Raw genomic sequence first — 19555 nt, forward strand, 5'->3', positions numbered from 1 at the left:
ACACACACACACACACACACACACACACACACACACACACACACACAAACACACACACACAAACACAAACACACACACACACACACACACACACATGCACACACTCGCACACGCACACACGACAACTTACCTGCTGGAACAAATGTGATAGCCACAAGAGAGAAGCCACAGACAACGTATGCCGCGAGAAGCGTTCGCTTACGCCCGATACGATCAAGAACCAGGGCGTTGGTGACGACGGCGATCACCTCTACGCTAACGACCAGCATGTAGTTGGTGTATTTATCGCCCGCCAGAGACACCGAGTTGATCGCCATGCCGTAGAACACGAACGTGCATGTGATCCACCACCACGAGCAGATGGCCAGCCGCTTCATGATGATCGGCGAGCGCAACACCTGTATCCACAGACCATCCTCTTGCGACTTTTCTTTCTTCTGTTCCACGGGCTTCAATTTCTCCTCGGTGAGTTGTTTCACCGTTTCTTCCGATAAAGTCACGTTGTTCATCTTAGCAGCTCTCATTATAATTTCGACAGCTTCCTCCTTTCTGCCTTTGGTGAGAAGCCACCGGATGCTCTCCGGCAGGAGGTAGATATAGAGCAGGAAGAGCAGAGAGGGCGGATACACGATAAGGATGAACGTGCGCCAATAATGAAAGGTCTTGGCGAGAAGCGCGAAGCTCAGCCCGCCTATGACCAGCACGATGCCAAGAAATGCCGTCGTCAGAACTCGCTTGTCTTGTCCTAATAGCTCAATAGCTGAAATAGAATATTGTTTTGTGCAAGCAAGCACTTTATATTGTTCTTTTGTTTTTAAAAAATCTGAGTACAAATACTGTCCACAGACGGACAAACACACGAGTGATATTATAAGGGCTTCGAAGTTTTGTTCTAAGGTTTGAAACCCTCATGATACAAAACGTTATGACTACATCCACATCCAAAAATTGCATTTTGTGATTGCGACACTTGGTCTTTGCACCAATGAGATATGTGACGTCAGTCGCAATTTTCCTTATTTGAATAGACGTCACGTGGCCGTCACGTGGCCGTCACGGTTCTAGCAGCGTTGAGACGAGCTCACTGCCTTTAGTGCAATTTGCACATAGGTACTTCATAATAAATGAAGTACCTATGTGCAAATGCATTTTATGCGTTCAATGCGTGCCGAAATAAATAATGACTGAATCTAAAATAAGAAATGTTTAAGATAAACGACTTTATAGACCGAACAAACATTTATATCAAAATTCTAGTAGTTATTGGTAAAGTATAATGAAGTGAAGGAAACGAAAATGTAGCACCTACTTCTCAAAAATGTATGTTTAAATGAAACGTATCTTACTCAGAATATATGCGGCGGGGAACGCACTGGCGCCGGCGATAGTCTCGAGGAACTCGACTAAGACATACATCTCGTAGGAGACCGAGAAGGCCTTGAGCGAGCCCACCGCGCCCACCAACGTGCAGCTCAGGATCAGCGCGCGCTTGCGGCCCCACCTGTAACGGTGCGGTATTCTCGTGAAACTCATTGTTGCCAACAGCGTAGACGGTACGTACCATTACCACCAATTTTCTGATTATAACATTGTTGTCCCGTTTGATATTGAATAGAATGTTTGGGAATAGCGACGTACCGGTCCGAGATATATCCGAAAATGGGCAGCGATACCAGCATGCCGATGTTGTGGATAGTACCGACCAATGTGCGCTTCCACTCCTGACACGCCAAATTGAACTGTAACAGAAACATAATGATAAGAATGATATGATTAATAATGTTTTCAAATACAATCAGTCTAGTAACCCCAAAGAGATCTATAATGGTTGAAGAAATTGAATATAGTTATTGATTTTATAATTATGTAATTTAATGAAATAAACACATAATAGTAATAGCACGAATTAAATAGACGCAATTATTAAGAAGTTAAGGTCAAAGTCCGACTCTTAATTCATTTTCAATTGTTTGATTATTAATAATTAATTGATTTATTTTTAAAATACCTTAAATTTAAATTTGACAATCATCTCAAAATTAAGGCTTATCTTTGGCTTTCAGAATATATTTGTTTAGATTTATTTATTTTCATTGTAATAATATTGTAATGAATGGTAATCAAACTGTATAATATCTTAAAATTGACATTGCTGCGCCCTTACAGGGTACATGCTTGACACTTTACCAACTACTATAAGACTCAACAGACTGTAACAACATGTTTTGCAGTAAACGATGTTATGATTATATCGAGTTCTTAGGTTTTCGCGATTGTTACACGTAGGAAATGAAACTATTTATCCGGATTTAAATCGCGTTTATTTGTTTTTTCAAACAAATCGACGTTTCGGTCTACCTCAATCAACCGTGACCATGGCACCTGTAAAGGGCCCGAAACGTCGGTTTGTTTGAAAAAACAAATATACGCGATTTAAATCCGGAAAAATAGTTTCATTTCCTAGATATTATGATTATTATTCTTATTGATACAAATGAGTGGCGGTAACCGTTAACCGTGACCGCAGGTGGGTCTCTGAGCAGGTCACATGTAACTTTGTGTATCTATTACTGGCAATGTATGCAATCCGGTATTTTATACAATACCTCGGTATAATATACAACGCCAAAATAGTCAGTCAATGAATGAAATAACCTCTATTGCAAACTTGGTCTAGGTATTCCATGCATGTACCTTCGTGGCTGCGGGCAATCTTAGCGGGGGCTCCGTTCCCCCGTAAGTAAGTTTGGCAGCCGCGAGTAGGACGACACGCGACGGGGCGTTGTGGCCCGCTTCGTCGTGAGGAGCCCCTCCTCATCCTCAATATCGTCCTTACCACGATAATGCCTTTGCACGTTCCGTTAAGGTAAAGAATGCTTTAAATATTTGAAGGCCTCAAATGTGGAGCTGATGACCCATCCTCCATACAGCCTGGACCTTGCATCATGCACTTCTTTTTATTTCCTAAAGTCCAAGATAAACTTAGAAGTTCACGGTTTACAAGCCGAAAGCGGCAGTGAATGCGTTCCGCGAAGCCATTGAAGAGTTCCCTACGGAAGGCTGGTCCCACTGCTTTTCACAATGGCTCCAACGAATGCAAAGTATGTGAATAGCGAGGGTATATACTTTGAAAAACAACAAATCTATAATACTCGTAAACATAATATCTGGTCTTACTTATGAGAATCCCGAAACTTTCAGTATGGCCTAAGTACATAGCTAATTTACTTCGAATTCTTTACTTATAAGTTCTCTTGTGTCTTTGTTACAATAATTATTGTTACATATACTTAACAGTAAAAATTGAGACCAAACTCAATAGAACTAGTGGGAACGAAGGGGTATGTCAGAATTTTGCGCTTTGAAACGGCGTACTGTAACGGTCGCTAGCGTTCGGGTGTTGCTCTCATGCAGACCAGATAATTGGAACATATGTATATTACATATTGACTTTGATGGGCTTATACAAAAAAAACAACAGTCCGCGAGGCCGCGCCGTAAATTCAGCTCTAGCTATGTTACGTGTTCAGTGAGTAGTGATAAGTGAGATCGTGCTGAAACGGAGTGGCGACAGGCGCGTTACACGTGCGGCACACGTGCCGTTAATATTCACACAGCATTTTCAAGGAATAAACTAAGTGTCGTGCACCCCCGGTGACCGTGGATGTTTTCGCAAACCTCGGCGACGATGGTGTCGTTGCTGGCGTACAGCCACTGGTCGCAGGGCAGCGCTTCTTCGGCGAATACGGCGTCGTCTTCGCAGGTAAGCGACTCGGTAAGAGAGCGATCGAGTGGCACGCGGCGAGAACAGCGGCGGTCGCGCGGCGCACCCAGTGGCAGCGCCTGCGCCAGCCATCCTGGCGTGTACACGGAGCTGTTCGCCGATTCGCACTCTGGCACTACGCATCTGCAACGAAAACGCAGCTACCATTGTTTCCTATTGCTATTGTAAGTAACAGAATTTATTTCAACTGAACGCGACCGTTTATTCGAGAATTATTGTATCACATTGACGGTCGCCAAGGAGAAGACCGTATGCAAACGAGGTGCGCGCCGAGCGCCACAGCGGCAGTGGCGGCGGAGGCGGCGGTGGCGGCGCGGGAGGCGGGACCCCGTCGGGGCTGCTACACGATGCTCAGTGTGTGGGTTAAAGATGTAGGTACAAAAACTACATACACCAGAGTTGTGGACAAAAAGGACAACTCAAAAAAGTGTGTGGCAGTCATAATTCTAAGTTATATAACATCGGCACGGAAGCAATGGCAAGCAAATCTTAAGAATGTGAGAGTTGTAAGGCGTGTCAAGTGTTTCATACGCTGTACGTAAATTGTAAACTATTCAAACTCTCAGCCGATGTGAGTGGAGTCGGACACTGGTTCTGGTTGTTCAGTTATATCCGAGAATTTGTATTTAAATATTTTTCATCGTTAAATTGTTGCGTGCGTTTTTGTACTAACCATCAAGTCACGCCCCTTAGTTATTTTCTTGCTGAAATTTTGTATGACGGTAAAAATTAAACGATTTTACGTTATTCTAATCCGGGACTCCCTCTTTGGGGCGTGATTTCATGTCAAACTTTAAATAGCATCTAACCACGAGAAAACCACAGCATTCAAACTGTAAATGTTGATAGTGTCGGAGAGATACGGAACCTTCATTCAGACGTTTGGGAAGACGAGTTAGGTTTTAACAAATTCCAAATTGAACGTTTTTCTTTTTTTTATAATATCAAGTGACGGCACGAACAAGTCGTGCGGTGCGCCGGATGGTAAGCGCCACGCCTGTCCATACCAGTTACAGCACCACTCAGAGCTTTAAATCGCAAAGATTTGAGGGACATTGCCATTGCGCCCATCACCCTGAGACGTAAATCCTATGTGCCTGTAATTTCACCAGCGCCCTGACCCTTCCAAACCGGAACACAGCAATGCTGGCATTACCGCTTGGCGGCAGAAATAGGTCAGGTGGAAGTGTAGTACTGCCTGGACGAACCTTTCTGCTGCGTTGCTGTTACCCCTCACTCTTCGAACCAATGAATTGGATATTTTGCGCATGATTGCATAGAAATCGTCCACAGCAGCATCTGCAAACATGCCAGATGTGCTGCAGAAACAGGGGAGCCTCATCAAGACCCAGAAGGTATGTAATATACCGGGCCCGATGAAAGAAATCCATCTGCTGGTTGAATGAGGCACTTTTTACACACACAAGTTGAATTTCGTCAATTTGAAACAGTGCTCTTAAACTATTTTTTTCCGTCCTCTAAGACAGAGCCTAATTTTCAACAACTTGTAAATACATTTTGTCAAAGATTAAAAATGCGTTCACAAATTGAGTGAAGGTAAAAGTGTAAGGGAATTACTTTTTGATTGGGACATGAATAATAATACATTTTTTAAATTGTTTTTATCGTGTTTTTACCACAGCATAGCTTTAATTTCGCAAAAACATTTTGTATTTCATTGAATGTTTAAAATTCAAAGGTTATTTTTGTTAAATGTGTTGATTTAAAGCACAGAACGTGTTTGATTATGGAACTTAAGACATAGTGAGGGAATGTTTTTGAGGACATTTTTATATTATTTTTGTTTAAATAGAATAATCAATAATTTGTGCAGGCATTAGTAGCAATTGAATTATAATTTGATATTAATTATAAATTTTACGGAAAGAATCAAATACTTCTTTTTACAAACCTCAAGGACAAGAATTTCGAGATTTTGTAAGAATTACGTATTGAAGAACTCTTCAAAGTGTAAATAACATTGACTTACAAATAAATGGACGACGGGTCTAATACAAAAACTACGACAAAAATGTCCCAAGTCAACCTATTCGAAATTTAAATTGTAATGTCATCGCAGTATCGCGCTGTCAGTAGAACAAATGAAGACTAAAGCGGAGTTTGGCGCTCTGTATACGATTTTAGCGCCTTATAAGTGCGGACACTTTTTAGCGCGGACCCGACGTCCATATAATTGTAAGTCAATGGTAAATAAGTAATATTTCCGATGAACATTCGTACTTTATGGATTTTTGTTATTCTAATGGTCGAACTGTTGTAAATTGTGCAATATATATAGAGTAGCATTTGTAAAATATATTTAGAATATTGTACATTAATGTTAGTAATTTGTTTGCGCAAATTTGAGTATATATTTATTTTGGAATTGTACTCAAAACTCAAAAATTGTACTGCAGTTGTATAGCAAAATACATAATTAAATATCATTCGGAACCGGAAGTTGTGATTATTATACCTAGTGATGTTTCGCGATTGTGCTAGCATTTATAAAATATCTTTGGAATATTGTACGTCATCAGTAATTGTTGTACTATTTAGCAAAAATACATAATTATGTGATTCGGAAACGGAAATTGTGATTATTATACCGTGTGCTGTTTCTCGATTGTGTTAGCATTTGTTAGCTTTGTAAATTGTACGCGAATAGAAGTAATTTATTTGCGTAAATTTGTGTATTTTGCTATACAGTACTTTTGTACTGTCTAGCAAAATACATATCTAATTAAATAAGATTAGGAAACGGAAATTGTGATTACCATACGTGGGCTGTTTCTCGCTTGGTGAGGTTACCCGATATATTGAGAGATATCGGTATCAAGGTTGCATAAAAGCGGGAAACAGCACGTACTCCACACAATATTGCTAAAAACACCAAGTGAAGACGTACAGTCTTCATATTATACGTTAATAATATTAAAGTTATATCCAGTGTTGCGGTTTATTTTAAATATCCGCTTCTCTTAATGAGTTAAGGATGGTGATTTATAATACACAATTTGTGTACACAAATATCTCGTGGTTCTTTAGGTACGTATAGTGCGCACGATTACCTACACATTTAGGTATTTTTATATTTGAATGTAAGTATGAACCTGTATTTACGACAATGACACTGCTAAAGGTTTGTATAGGTAATAAGTTACCACTTAGTGGCTAGTGGCATTCCCACGGTAGTATTTTCTATTATTGCTAGTTGTTCTTCAGTAACAAATTAATTAAATTGATGTACGACTTGTCTACGGAAGACGCGACTTAGGCGACCGCGGAGGAGCCGCGGAGCGTCGAGAGTCATCGTGACTCTTTCCTGCAAATTTGTAAGTCATCACACGAGTCGCGCGACGAAGGCAAACATTCATTCAACCTTGCATAATCTTAGTATATCAGATGTTGCATCAACAAGTTAATGTACTTCATCTACATCCCGACTTCCCCGAACAGTGACGAGTAGAAATTTTCCTTTTCATTTCCCATTGCCCAACATGTAAAAAAATTAAGACATTAACTAAGAACACTGATTACCCAGAAAAATAGTTAAGGGTAACACATACTTTGTCAAAACAATAGATTTTATCTCGAGAAACAATATAACGAACAAGACAATAAAATTACCTGCATTACTTTGGAAAATAAACATGTAACGATAAATTCTTCGCACAGATTATAACGCGACACATTTGCACCGACATGCGCGTTTTGAAATTTTGTTTGATAATATAACTCACAAGGACATCCGCCTCTGTTGTCGCACGTGTCGCCTCGACACACTCGAGGTGGTCTCTCGCTCTCCCTCGGTCGGGTCGTCGTAACGACTTGATTTAAAAATCAAACATGTTTGTATTGTATAGAAGCAACACGCTGGCGCGCAGGTTTGCGAAATGCAAGAAGCAAGTCAAGGTGACCTTGTTTAGGACTTACTGCCAATGCATGTGCACATGTCAGACGTGTCTGTCTGAAATATAAGGATTCAATACAATGACGCGTTCTGTATCCTGGTGAAGTTGCCTAGATTTTGCAGTGCATGCATTGACTTACAAATAAAAAGTCAATGAGTGCACGTTTGCGGAAACCCGCATTCCGCACTTTTTCGCTACGTTACGAGTGAGAGAGGCCTCATTTTCGAAAAGAGTGCTTGCATCTGACAATGCAATCCTGAATGTACAACAACGTGACACGTCCTTCAACAGCTCTATTTCTCAATACTGGATGTTTTCCTTCCACCGGGATGCGAATTGGAAATGACAATTACCCATTTATGATATTATTTTATTTTAGGTCATATTTCATTTTATTTTATCGCATCTTATAATTTATTCTATGTTATGTAAGGTTTATTAATATTTGTGCTAATGGGTACTTTGCTAAAATGTTTCATTTTTGCAATGCTTGAATGAAGATTTAAATTCTTACATTTATTATTTTAATATTATTATTAATTATTATAGTAATTATTCCCTAGAAGGCCACCATACTAACATTGAATCTAGAATCAACTTCTATTTATACCGTAAAAGTGTAGAAGTGAGTAGGTAAGTAAACGTAAATGCCTATCAAAATTATTCAAATTATTCATTAAATTCAAGAAAAAAGGCGGAAGTCATCTTCCGTTCATCTCTTAACAGCTCGCTTTAGTTCACTGCAGATACATACATTTCAAAGAAACATGAAAAGGAGTACATTTTTTCTTTGTAGTGTCATATCTATGAGTCAAAATTATATTATACTAATATTCCGTCCCTAACTTTTCTTGCCCGCAGCTCTGATTCCTAATGCGTGGCCGTCTATTCGCGACCAAGATACATAAACAAATCGTCTTGAGACGAATGAGGCCATTGTTCCTTACGGAAGAATGTACTGAGGAATATAAATATTGGCTTAGATATTATGGTTATCGATAAAAGACATTACATATGTGGGTAAACAAATACACTAGATTAATACCTATTGCGTTCTTTCGAACTCTTAACTGGGAAAGTAGTCTAACGAGTATCCTAGTTATAAATTACGGCAATTACCCTGTTTACGTTATAGACTTTGTACTTATTAAAGATTTTCAAACAAAACACGTCCTGATCACTATCAAGCCATTTAGGTCAAATTAACACATACAACATAATTATGTATAGGTAGGTACTTGAGTATGACCCAGCGCGAAAGGAGGTGTTATAGATGGAATATACCGCCTGATGCAGTTAAGTTCAATTAAACAGTCATAGGAGGATAATAGCAAAGTCAGCAAATTGATAATTGTACTTCTCTGATCGGATATTTCCGGTAATCGCCGGCACGCGGTACAAAGAACAATGTTACGGACACAGCTAAAGCAATATTATGCAACACAGTTGATAAGGAGCATTTAAGTTGATTAGGTGAATATAACTCCAAATGAAATGAGCGACTGGGTAAAGCCATTCAGCGGAAGTTCCATGTTAAAGAATAGGCCGAGGGGACGGGCCACGACTGCGGAAGACGGTGCGGCTGACGACTACCAACGGAAACATCCGGAGCGACGAGTTAGAGAGAGAGGCGAGAGAAACAATCAATTATTTCTCACCACTCCCCCTCATGTGGCAGTGTGTTTGTTGCTTGGTTGGCCACGACGGAAAGCCGCGTTCGACTACCTTCCTTCTGCCTATTCACTTCTCTTCTTTGGCGAGAGTGCATCGGCATTATTTAGTAGTGCATGCACCACTGTCGTACTCATGGTCACATTTCAACAGGTGAGATGGAGGTGAAATTCTTAAAATCTCCTTAAAATCTTCTTCAACCAAAGAGCAATAGGAAGCTCTAACAGAAGCCTTTATTGGGTACACAAAACTTACTGAGACTGGGTAACAAATTTGAATTTTCTCTCTGAAATAAGGAGTTTTGCGATGCTGCTCGGCCTTTTAACTGCCTCCGTGGTCGAACGGTGACCATGGTGGACTGCCATGCAGAGGTCCCGGGTTCGATTCCCGGGCCCGGAGGAATATTTGTATGGCCTACATTTATTTCTCTCGTGTGCATATTATGGCATCTGCCATATTCTTAGGACGGCGCGCCGCCATCGGCGCCTGTTCGTGACAGGCGCGGGCGCGGCTGTTCTTGCGCCGCGCGTGTGGATCTGTTGGCTGGGTCCGCCCATACCATTCACAGTGCTGCTGGTCTATCTCAAAAATCTTGTCTCAAAGGCGTCAAATTTTGGTGAATCTACGATGATTCCTTTAGACGTAGAAAAGGCATTTGGCTCTACGCTTTACAGCATATATTGTACTTCATTGTATCAATTTAAATTTGATTAAGCTAATCTAGTGCTACTTGGTAAACTGAGGTACATGTGGGCGACTCGTGTTCCGTTCCTAAATTAATTTCCGTCGAATTCGTTCAGGTGTATTTATATCTTAAGTCCTTACCTATTTTATTTTAACGTACGTACTTAAGCAATACTATATGCAACTAAATACCTTTGCCAATGATACAGCTTATCCTCTATTCTATTCAATTATTAATTCCAAAAGTGACCCAATACTGAATTAATTACTTGAAGATCTTAAACGTAATATTAATATATTAGTCTGAGACGTGTACTCTGATGAAATTTGCAAATTTATTGAGACATGTTTCTACCCTTTTGCTAATGAAATGTTAATACGAAATTCGGTCGGTCAATATAATATAACTTATTGTTGATGTCGTAAACATATATTATAACAAAGAGTCATAATGACGATACATGTCCCATAGTGTCATGTAAGTAGAGGTACCTACGTATCAAAATTGAATGGTTGTCTTTTGGAGGAAATGTCACACGTGATTCCCAGAAATGTGTAATAAATGACTGATTGATTATTTTGTTCTTTATTAAATACTTTGCCACGTCTGCATGTGGCATTCTATACGATACCTAGACTTTCTGTACAATGTCTAAGTAATGTGTACAACACCTAAAAAATATGTTATATTTTAATAATAATAACGCACACACTCAACATAGCCCCGCACTAGGGAAACCACAGACATATCTATCTAGATATATGTCTGTGAGGGAACCCTGAGTCGCGGGTGTCATAGGCACACACACAGAGTACCACAAATTACACCCAAACTCACGAGAGAAATAAATGTGAGCCATGCAAATATTTCTCCCGGGAATCGAACCTGGGACTTCTGCTTGGCAGTCCGGCATGGTAACCGTTCGGCCACAGAGGCAGTTTATATTTTGTCCGGTATTGTATAGAATGACGTGGTATTCTACACAATCACTTAATCATATATATTACAGTTAACATTTACACCATATACCTACATAAGAGTTATTGAAAAGGTTATAATAAATTATCGTTGAATCTCCTGTGGATGTATCTATGTTGCAAGCTGATGTGGATAGACTGCAGGAATGGTGCTCTACTAATCAGATGAGTCTCAATATTAACAAAACAAATTTTTTGTATGGGCATTTTCACACAAAAAACTTTCAAGAAAACTAAATAATATTTATTCTAATTATAAAATTGACGGACATTTGTTGCGGGAGGTAGATGCTATCAGAGATCTGGGTGTGCTGCTTGACACCAAATTGACGTTCATACCTCGTATAGAAAATATTATCAAAAGGTCTTCCAAAGTCCTGGGTTTTGTCATAAGAAACGAAAAGGTGTTCCGTTCTCCTGCTACAAAAATACTTAAAATAAGTACTTCTTTTTAATAGCCCAGTTCGCAGTATAATGGAATATTCTAGCTCGGTTTAGCGCTCTCATTACGCGAATCACATGTTGAGGCTTGAGCGAATACAAAAGAGATTTCTCTGGCACTTCTCGGTGGGGTTAGCCAGAAAGTTGCGGTCGCATTCTGATAGACCTGTGCATTTTAAAATGTTATCGCTTGCAGAGAGGGGAGAATTATTGGACTTAATATTTCTTTGTAAAGTTTTGCGTGAACTGTTAGCTAAATTTAACTTCAAAATTTCCTCAAGATACCTTACGTTTACCATTGCTCCTGTAGCGCCACCGTTCCGTAAGACCATTCTGGGCTTTAATTCCTGTATCACAAGGCTCTGCAGACTATATATTAAGCGCAGCCACGTTTGCGATATATTTTGGCAGTCGCTGCACAAATTTCGCATTAGTATTATGTTAAAACTTCATTTGTTTTTTTTTGTTCTTTTTCCGCCATCTAGTTCGATGCTGTCCGAGACCCTTGTTCACTTGTATTTACTGGTTTTGTTTGTATTACTTTTTTTAAAATTTATGTTGCTGTTTTTAAATTCTATATAATTTACATTTTACGCTGTTTTTGCAAGCTGTGTTCACTCATAAGTAGTTGCGCAATTTAGATAAGAACTTCACCAAATTGAATTTATAGTATGTTATATTGTAATAACTGTAAGTGAACCAATAAAGTATAAAAAAAATAATAAAAATAAATGCTTAAATAGCACCTCCAAAAGCGAACATAAGATACGGGACCATATACTTAAACGCTCCAGCCGTAAGGTATTCGCTGAAACGTTGTTTAGATTTTAGAAATCGTTTTCTGAAGCATGTACAGGGTCCAGAGCACGTGAAGCTTGACCAAAGTACAAAGTGTCGAGCGTGATGTGCTCTTGACGTACGACAAATTGCGACTCCTGAAGAACAAAGAAAAAGAGTTTTCGTCAAAGATATTGTTTTCTTACTTTATTCTTCTTTACCTATGCTATATATACATACAAAAGACACTAAATTGTATGAATCACACCATTCGGCAAATTTCCCATTTCCATCGGCCATCCTCGATGGATAGAGCCGTGCCCCAACAGATTGCAGGCTGTGGCCATCTGAAGTGCCTCAAGGGCCTGTCCTGGGTTTCCTTCCCAATTACTTTTACCGATATGCCGAAAGGATATCTTAACATTGAAGGTGTTCCTAAAAGCAAATTAACTTTGATTTGCTTTCATAAACGTTCAGAACTTTGTTTAGAAGATGTGCAAATAAGGGTTCCGAGGCGCTAATATGACTATGCCCAGTGACTGCAGTGCTACAACACAACCCACGCAGCACTTCCTAGTGTGCCTCTCGTGCCCGAACGCCTACAATTTGGAAGATCTCAATGTACAGATTGCGCAATCAGGGCGGAACATGCTAGTCTAACACAATAAAATAGTCACATAAGAAGCATCGATAGGATGGGAGGAAGGCCGACACGACGTCTGCACGTGGTTTACCACCTCTTGCGTCCGTCATGGTCATAAGTGAAGCTCAGCCGCAAGTAGACAAGAAATAAGAAGAAATTGTGTTAAGGTCAATGTAAGAACGGTTTTTCAATCGTGTCATATACAAAACAAGGTACTTTACAGGAAATTAAATTATTTTTTCATCACTTTATTTTTTGCATTTTTTGCGACTATGGGACCTATAAAGGGCCGAAATGTTGGTTTATACTTGAAAAAACAAATATATGCGACTTAGACTCGAACATTAGTTCCTATCCTGTGTATAACTCGAAAACTATTTTTTGTTGCCGCAATCGTCAACAAAAATTGTATGGACCTGTGTCCATTATTTTCCTTGACTTACAGAGAAAAAATCTTTAACTCGTAGTCTATAATAATATTTAGCTTACATTGTCTTTATTTTATTGTTTCCGTTACTGTAATCGATATTTTTATGGGGACCTTACCTGTAGTCCACATCAGCGGCGAGGAAGACATAATTTAGAGCGTGGTGCGCGGCGAAGTAACCCACCAACGCCAGCAGGCAATAATTGACCAAGTGAAACCGCCGGAACTGGCCCAGCTCCTGCATCAACTGCTCCGTGTCCACACCTCCGCCGGGCACGGGCGCCGCCGCCGCCGGAGAACTATCTGCTGTCTTTTCAGCCATGCCGTTTACTTTGTTTATCACTCGCTACTCATAAACCGTTTCTTATTCTTGAAACTCTCGCGCAACCGAATATTTTAGACTGTACAATTTAACAAAAACTTTATATTGTTAATTGCCATTGATGTTTCAAATTAGCAAATGGCAAAAATTAAAAAAAATTGTTTTACGTACATTTGAACCTGTACTTTAAAAAAACACTACATCAGTATGAAAACGACGGACACCGGATATGCGCACGCGCGCCGCAGCTGAGAAGACACGCGCCACGAGCGCACACCAACCGCGACTGACGCGCCAATAATGTTCTCTCAAGGACGCGCCTCGACATCAGTCCATCGTCGTGCTGCTATCAATGTGTAATTAACTCTGTATGTAGCAAACACACAGAGGTCAGGGCAAAGAGTGGTAACAGAGTTGTTGAAGTCGCGGGCACGGAGTCTTTTGCTTGCGGTAGAATAGACATCAAATAAGTTCGCGTACTACCTCAAGCGAACTTGCGTCTTTATCCAATCACGCGTTACGTTTTTTTATTATCCGCGGAGCAATAAAACCCCAGTTTGGTCGGCTAGTATGAAATTTGACAGATAAAAAAAATTACGATAGAAAAAAAGTTACAACGATTGTGTCGTACACTTATGATGTGTCAATATAGTTTAGTTTATACATATTATTATTTTCAATTGTACACAGGGTACGTTACAAAGTAAGTTACACGCCTGTAAGTAAGCCATGTTAATGCCTTTAGCCCAATTAGTTTTGACTTGAAATGGTTCTACACTCGGTACCGCTGCTTGTTGATAAAGCTTTCACTCGAGCCGTCTCTCGTGGTGAGCTAACAAACTGATGATGACGAAATGAACCTGGTGCACGCGTACAATTGCGTACTTGGTTTCAATAGACGTATTCCAGTGTAATTAGGTGCATTTGTCACAGAGCGAAGCGTGTCGCGCTGGTGAACTTAAGAAGTATTATCTGCATACTGACTTTCGAAATGTATAGACAGCGTACGCATTAAGTCGGCAGACAGGGAGTGTCAAGACGCATAGGTACCTTATGTTGTCAAATGTCCAAATATAACGGTATTTCATGTCTTTGCGCTAGAATGGTGCGAATTGGTGCTAGTCCAATGTTTGTGTTGATGACTTCACAAAAAGTGGTCGCGCTTGAGTCACGGTGCGAAGGTCGCTCGGTGGGGGTCGCGACTAGCGGCGTTTGCACGCGCCGTCGCACCACCGCGGCCGCCATGGGGAACAAAAACGCTGTGCAGTGTTGTTCACGCGTAACGAGCGTAATAACAATAACGTGTCATCAGGGTAATTTATTCGAAATCTGCATTAGCAGCAACTAATGGCGTACGTAAGCCGACTTAATAGCTCGGCATTAAAATCTCTATATTATATTAGCTAATTACGATATGGTGACTTAACCCCAACTCGGTAAGTGTCGGCAAGAGTTCGTCATCCTCGAAGGTGGGAGTCAATAACAATTAGCGATCGCATGTTCGTCCGTCAGTGCAACATTCTCCCGCGGTCACCTTGTCGTCCCGGCCTGCGCCACGCCGCTGTCACTTCGCAAGCTCGTTGCGCAACGTGTGTCATTGCACAGCCGAACACAGTAATTGCCAATCTCCCAATCCCAATCACAAACTCATTTGACTGAAAACTACGCGACATAATACAAACTACTAACTGCTTAGGTACGTACCAAAAAATCAAAGCGTCAGCTCCTTTGTATTGCTAATTAGTTTTACTGCATTGAAATAGGTGAGTTATTGCACGAAAGTCTGCCGCGTGATTGCTGGTCACCGTGACGCGATATTCCTAAACGGCGACACGTGGGTAGCACCTTGTGTTGATGAATTCTAGATCTCACGTTTTTTTCTGTATGACAAAATATCCAAATATGTAATGTGTACTCCCACGAGAGGGAGCTCGATTTGTCTTGCAGGTGAACCTGTCCCCTCTAAAGGACGTCTCCATGCAGTAGGATCTACACAAACGTGTACTTTAAATAATATAAAACAACATGAAAAACCACAATATTTTGCCAACGGACTCTACAAGGAGCACATGCCTGGAGTATATGGTTTGCATCAAAGTGTAGAGCGATGGGGTGATATGATAACTTGTTATGGTAGCGAGTACAATACAACCACGATTGCCTCATTTCTTTAGGTTTCCTCAACTGCGCAAAATGTGCTTAGATAAGACTGACTATGAAAAATTTGCTTTTGATGAAACTAACTGGGAGTTGTACAGTTCTTAAAATGTAAAAAACGACTCAACAATCTACACCATAAATTTTAACACAATTGTTAATGCGAAAAGTTATATTACCTAATATAATTTAATTTTCATGCGGAAATATTCCTCACTAACTCCTTCACACTGCCTCCGTGGCCGAACGGTTACCATGACTGATGACTGCCATGAGGCTGAGGTCCCAGGTTTGATTCCCAGACCGGGAGAAATATTTGTATGGCCTACATTTATTTCTCTCGTGAGTTTAGATGTAATTTGTGGCTGTCTCTGTGTGTGTTCATGGCACCTGGGATGCAGGATTTCCCTAGTGCCGAGCGATGTTGAGTGTGTGCGTTATTATTATACATTTCCACAAAATCAATGTAAAGTTTCCCAGCAAGGAGTTTCTTTTGTGTACGGAATCAATTTCGTGAATACACGATTTACGTAGAAAAAAATTACTCAATTTATAAATTGTATTCACTTTTAGGCACATTTTAAGCGTTTTTAATATTCTGTTTATAAGAAAAATCTATGCCTTTTCATTTTAAATCACGAACAAACTCTTGTGCATGACCACATGTTCATGCACAAGAGTTTGTTACCTTACCTTACCTATAAAAAACAAAAAGTAGGTGAAAATGTCATACATTGTTATTTTGTTGTTTTAATGCTGTTAATTTTGAGTAGTTCTAACGATTCGATTAATTAATTGCGGAATTCACTCCTTGCGATGGTTTTTGTGACGTGTACCTAAGTCAAAAACGATAGCGCTTGCCGTCAAAATACAGAAAGGACTTATGATACTTTTTATTAGCAAAAATCCGACTTCTATCTTTACAATCGGTTACTGGAAAGTTCGTCAAATCCGGATTTCTCCTTTTCCCCTATTTATTCCCTAGTTTGCCACCCTTAGAGGTGGAATATTTTCTTCCAATTTATATAATGCTGCACCTTTTTCCGACAGGAAAAGGATCATCAAAATCGGTTCACAAGTGTATAAAACAATCGCGTAACACATAAAAATTCTGTCGAATTGAGAACCTGTTCCTTTTTTTAAAGTCGGTCAAAAGTAAAATATATTGAGGAAAAGCGTATTGAAAAAGGTAGCAGTAGTAGTAAATACGGGAGTCACCATTATTGCATTGTCGTGATTCATTTGCAATACCTCACTTCCTCGAATTGTAAGTCTACGAATTGCTCCTGTCATCAGCGGTGAACACATTTGGTACCTGTAGTTGACGTCGCCAGCAAGGAAGATGTACGTGGTATGCAGCAGGCCGACCTGCATCGCGGCCAGTGCCACCAACGGGTACACGCGCCGGTGGAACCGTCCCAGCACGCCCAGCTGTCGCACTATGCTGTCCACATCCACGCCGCTTGGTGCGTCTCTCGGCGCAGCGCCTTCGTCCATCACGTCGCTATCGTGCTAGAGGAAAGGAAGCGAGCCGATGTCGCTGCACCGGGTGGCGGTATCGCGGCGACTGACAATGCGCGGCGCCCGCGCCCGCGCCCGCCCTTTGGGGCACAATGCCTGCTAGAAAGCGTGAGTGGGTCAAGGCCACTGCCGATCAGTTCTGCATACATGCCTAATATTGTCTCGATCTGGTTCGCACCCGGCCGCGCCCGCGCTGCAAATCGTCCCATCTGACACGTGACGCGAGGAAATAAAACGCTCGGATAGAGAGATGTACCGTAATGCACTTGCGGTCCTAACTGCTAAATAATTTTAATAAGCAATTAAACTAATTTACAAAAATATGTAACTTTGTATAGGTAATATTCATCGTTATGTTCACAACCATTCAACTGTAACAAATAGCCATCACGGCGTTCATTACATTGTATTTATAAATATGCGTAGTATGATTGGGTACTGTCGTCGAGTACATCGTTCGACGTGAAAATACAACAGAATTGGTATATAGGTAGTAGCACCGTGTCCGCAACGTGTACCACTAGAACGTGCTACACTATCGGCGCGGGTGCGTTGACGCCGTCACGGCAGCTCAGTATCGTCAGAGCGCGTGTCGAGGTCGGCGAACGAGTCGGGCAGCCGCTGGTGCAGCGTGTCGGGCACCAGCCGCGTGAGCGCCGCGCTCAGCAGAGGCAGCGCGCCGAACAGCGCCGTCGGCACCCACCACCGCAGCGACGCCTGGAACGTGCAACTCCGCACTCACTACCGCCCGCTGAGGCGCACACGACTATTGGACGAGAGGCTCGTACCAGCAGCGGCGTGAGCGGCGCGAGGATGGCGCCGAGGCGGCCCAGCGTGGAGCAGGCGGCGAGCAGGCGGTGGCGCGCGCGCGTCGGGAACAGTTCGGCGCTGTACACGTAGAGCGCGTTCAGGGACATGGTCGCGCCCACCTTCCCCGCCAGGTACAGCGCCGTGCCCGCCGCGCCGGCGCTCAGCGCTAAGCAAACATCGTAACATTTAGCGGTTGCGCCTTCCTCCTGGGTCCTGGCCTACCTAACGGAGTTGGCGCCTGTTGAATGTATTCAAGCAATGTACCTCATTTAAATGTTCAAATATTTCAAGCAAACGTCCAACATTTGAGCGAGAAAGCGGCAGGACCGGCGCAAACCGGCGAACGGGAAGACAGGATATTAAATTAAATTTATCAATGCATATGTAATGCTATTTCAATTGATGCTCTCAGATCGACCTTGATCGACCTATCTCTCTTCGGTATTGAAGAGCACGCTAGAGCATACGTTGCGGTGCGCTGGCCGGCACTCGCGGTGTCGCAAGGGATGATCCTCAGCAGTGTGAGCTAGTCAAAGTCAAATTATCTTTTTTTCTAAGCTAAGCAAATTATACTTGAAATCGTCATGCTGATTAAACTCTACTGCTCATCCGTAAGGCAGATTCCCCTGAGAACAACGAGCAAGAAACTGTAAGAGTTGCTTTTGTAAATATACGTTTCAATACATTTATCTTTACAATAATTATTTAATTTAAACATCTTAGATCGAGACTACCTGCAACAGCTGAACGAGTCACTACCCCGGGTTTTGGTCATCCGCGTACGCAGAAGCTGTAGTGACTTTTAGTCTTAAGTCATATTGCGGACACGCAACACGACGCGGCGCTGCATTAAAACGAGCAATGCAACATAAACTTTATCCTCTACAAAATAAGGCAATTAGTATAAAGTTTTTGTTTCACAATAGTTTTAAACCTCGTAAATGGCAATTTTTTAATATCAATCGGAATCTTATTGTAGAAGCGTACCACTGCCCCTTAAATGAATTTGAGACTTTGTGAAGACGACTATCAAGCACAGGCTGTTTATTTTGATTCCTTGTATTAATGTTATGTCTGTTACTATTTTTCATAAAAAAATAATACTCTGTCTTAACATGAATACCATTTTCATAAATGTACTGTGGCGTTAGTGTAAGAATGTTAATCTCTTTAAACTTATCTCTCAAAGACACTGAGGAGGCCCAGATTGTCAACTGTAAATACGTTTCTGCAGGACGAAGATTCCATTAATATCGGCGGCATTACCCCAAAGCAAAATGCCTTACGTCATTATTCATTAAACTGTGAAAGTAGCTGAAGTAACCAACCTAGCTGTTTCGACGTTTTCGGTTCAAAGTTTTCGTATTTTTTGCATCGCGTATTGCAGACCTGAACCGTTTTAATAACTTATTTATATGTGACCCCT

The 19555-nt window shown here is 41.1% G+C and overlaps 2 protein-coding genes across 3 annotated transcripts in view; both read right to left on the reverse strand.

Annotated features, from left to right (window-relative positions):
• LOC113229630 (organic cation transporter protein-like) overlaps positions 1 to 17394 on the reverse strand; it is an 18432-nt gene extending 1038 nt beyond the window's left edge. Inside the window, exons 1-6 of the mRNA XM_026463297.1 lie at positions 17103 to 17394; positions 13439 to 13625; positions 3679 to 3907; positions 1639 to 1739; positions 1347 to 1501; positions 131 to 760 (exon numbers count right to left, since the gene is read on the reverse strand). Of these exons, the coding sequence (XP_026319082.1) occupies positions 131 to 760; positions 1347 to 1501; positions 1639 to 1739; positions 3679 to 3907; positions 13439 to 13625; positions 17103 to 17295 (1495 nt within the window). The 5' untranslated portion in view covers positions 17296 to 17394. The remainder of the gene's footprint in view (positions 1 to 130; positions 761 to 1346; positions 1502 to 1638; positions 1740 to 3678; positions 3908 to 13438; positions 13626 to 17102) is intronic.
• A 130-nt stretch (positions 17395 to 17524) lies between these two features.
• The window catches only part of LOC113229626 (solute carrier family 22 member 7-like), a 45904-nt gene continuing 43873 nt past the window's right edge, over positions 17525 to 19555 (reverse strand). For both annotated transcript variants that reach the window (XM_026463292.1, XM_026463291.1), the window contains exons 6-7: positions 18108 to 18295; positions 17525 to 18036 (exon numbers count right to left, since the gene is read on the reverse strand). In XM_026463292.1, coding sequence (XP_026319077.1) covers positions 17900 to 18036; positions 18108 to 18295 — 325 coding nt within the window. In that variant the 3' untranslated portion in view covers positions 17525 to 17899. The remainder of the gene's footprint in view (positions 18037 to 18107; positions 18296 to 19555) is intronic.

Source organism: Hyposmocoma kahamanoa, unplaced genomic scaffold, assembly GCF_003589595.1.
Source record: "Hyposmocoma kahamanoa isolate Upper Pololo Valley unplaced genomic scaffold, ASM358959v1 62, whole genome shotgun sequence".
In the NCBI taxonomy this organism is placed as follows: Eukaryota; Metazoa; Arthropoda; class Insecta; order Lepidoptera; family Cosmopterigidae; genus Hyposmocoma; species Hyposmocoma kahamanoa.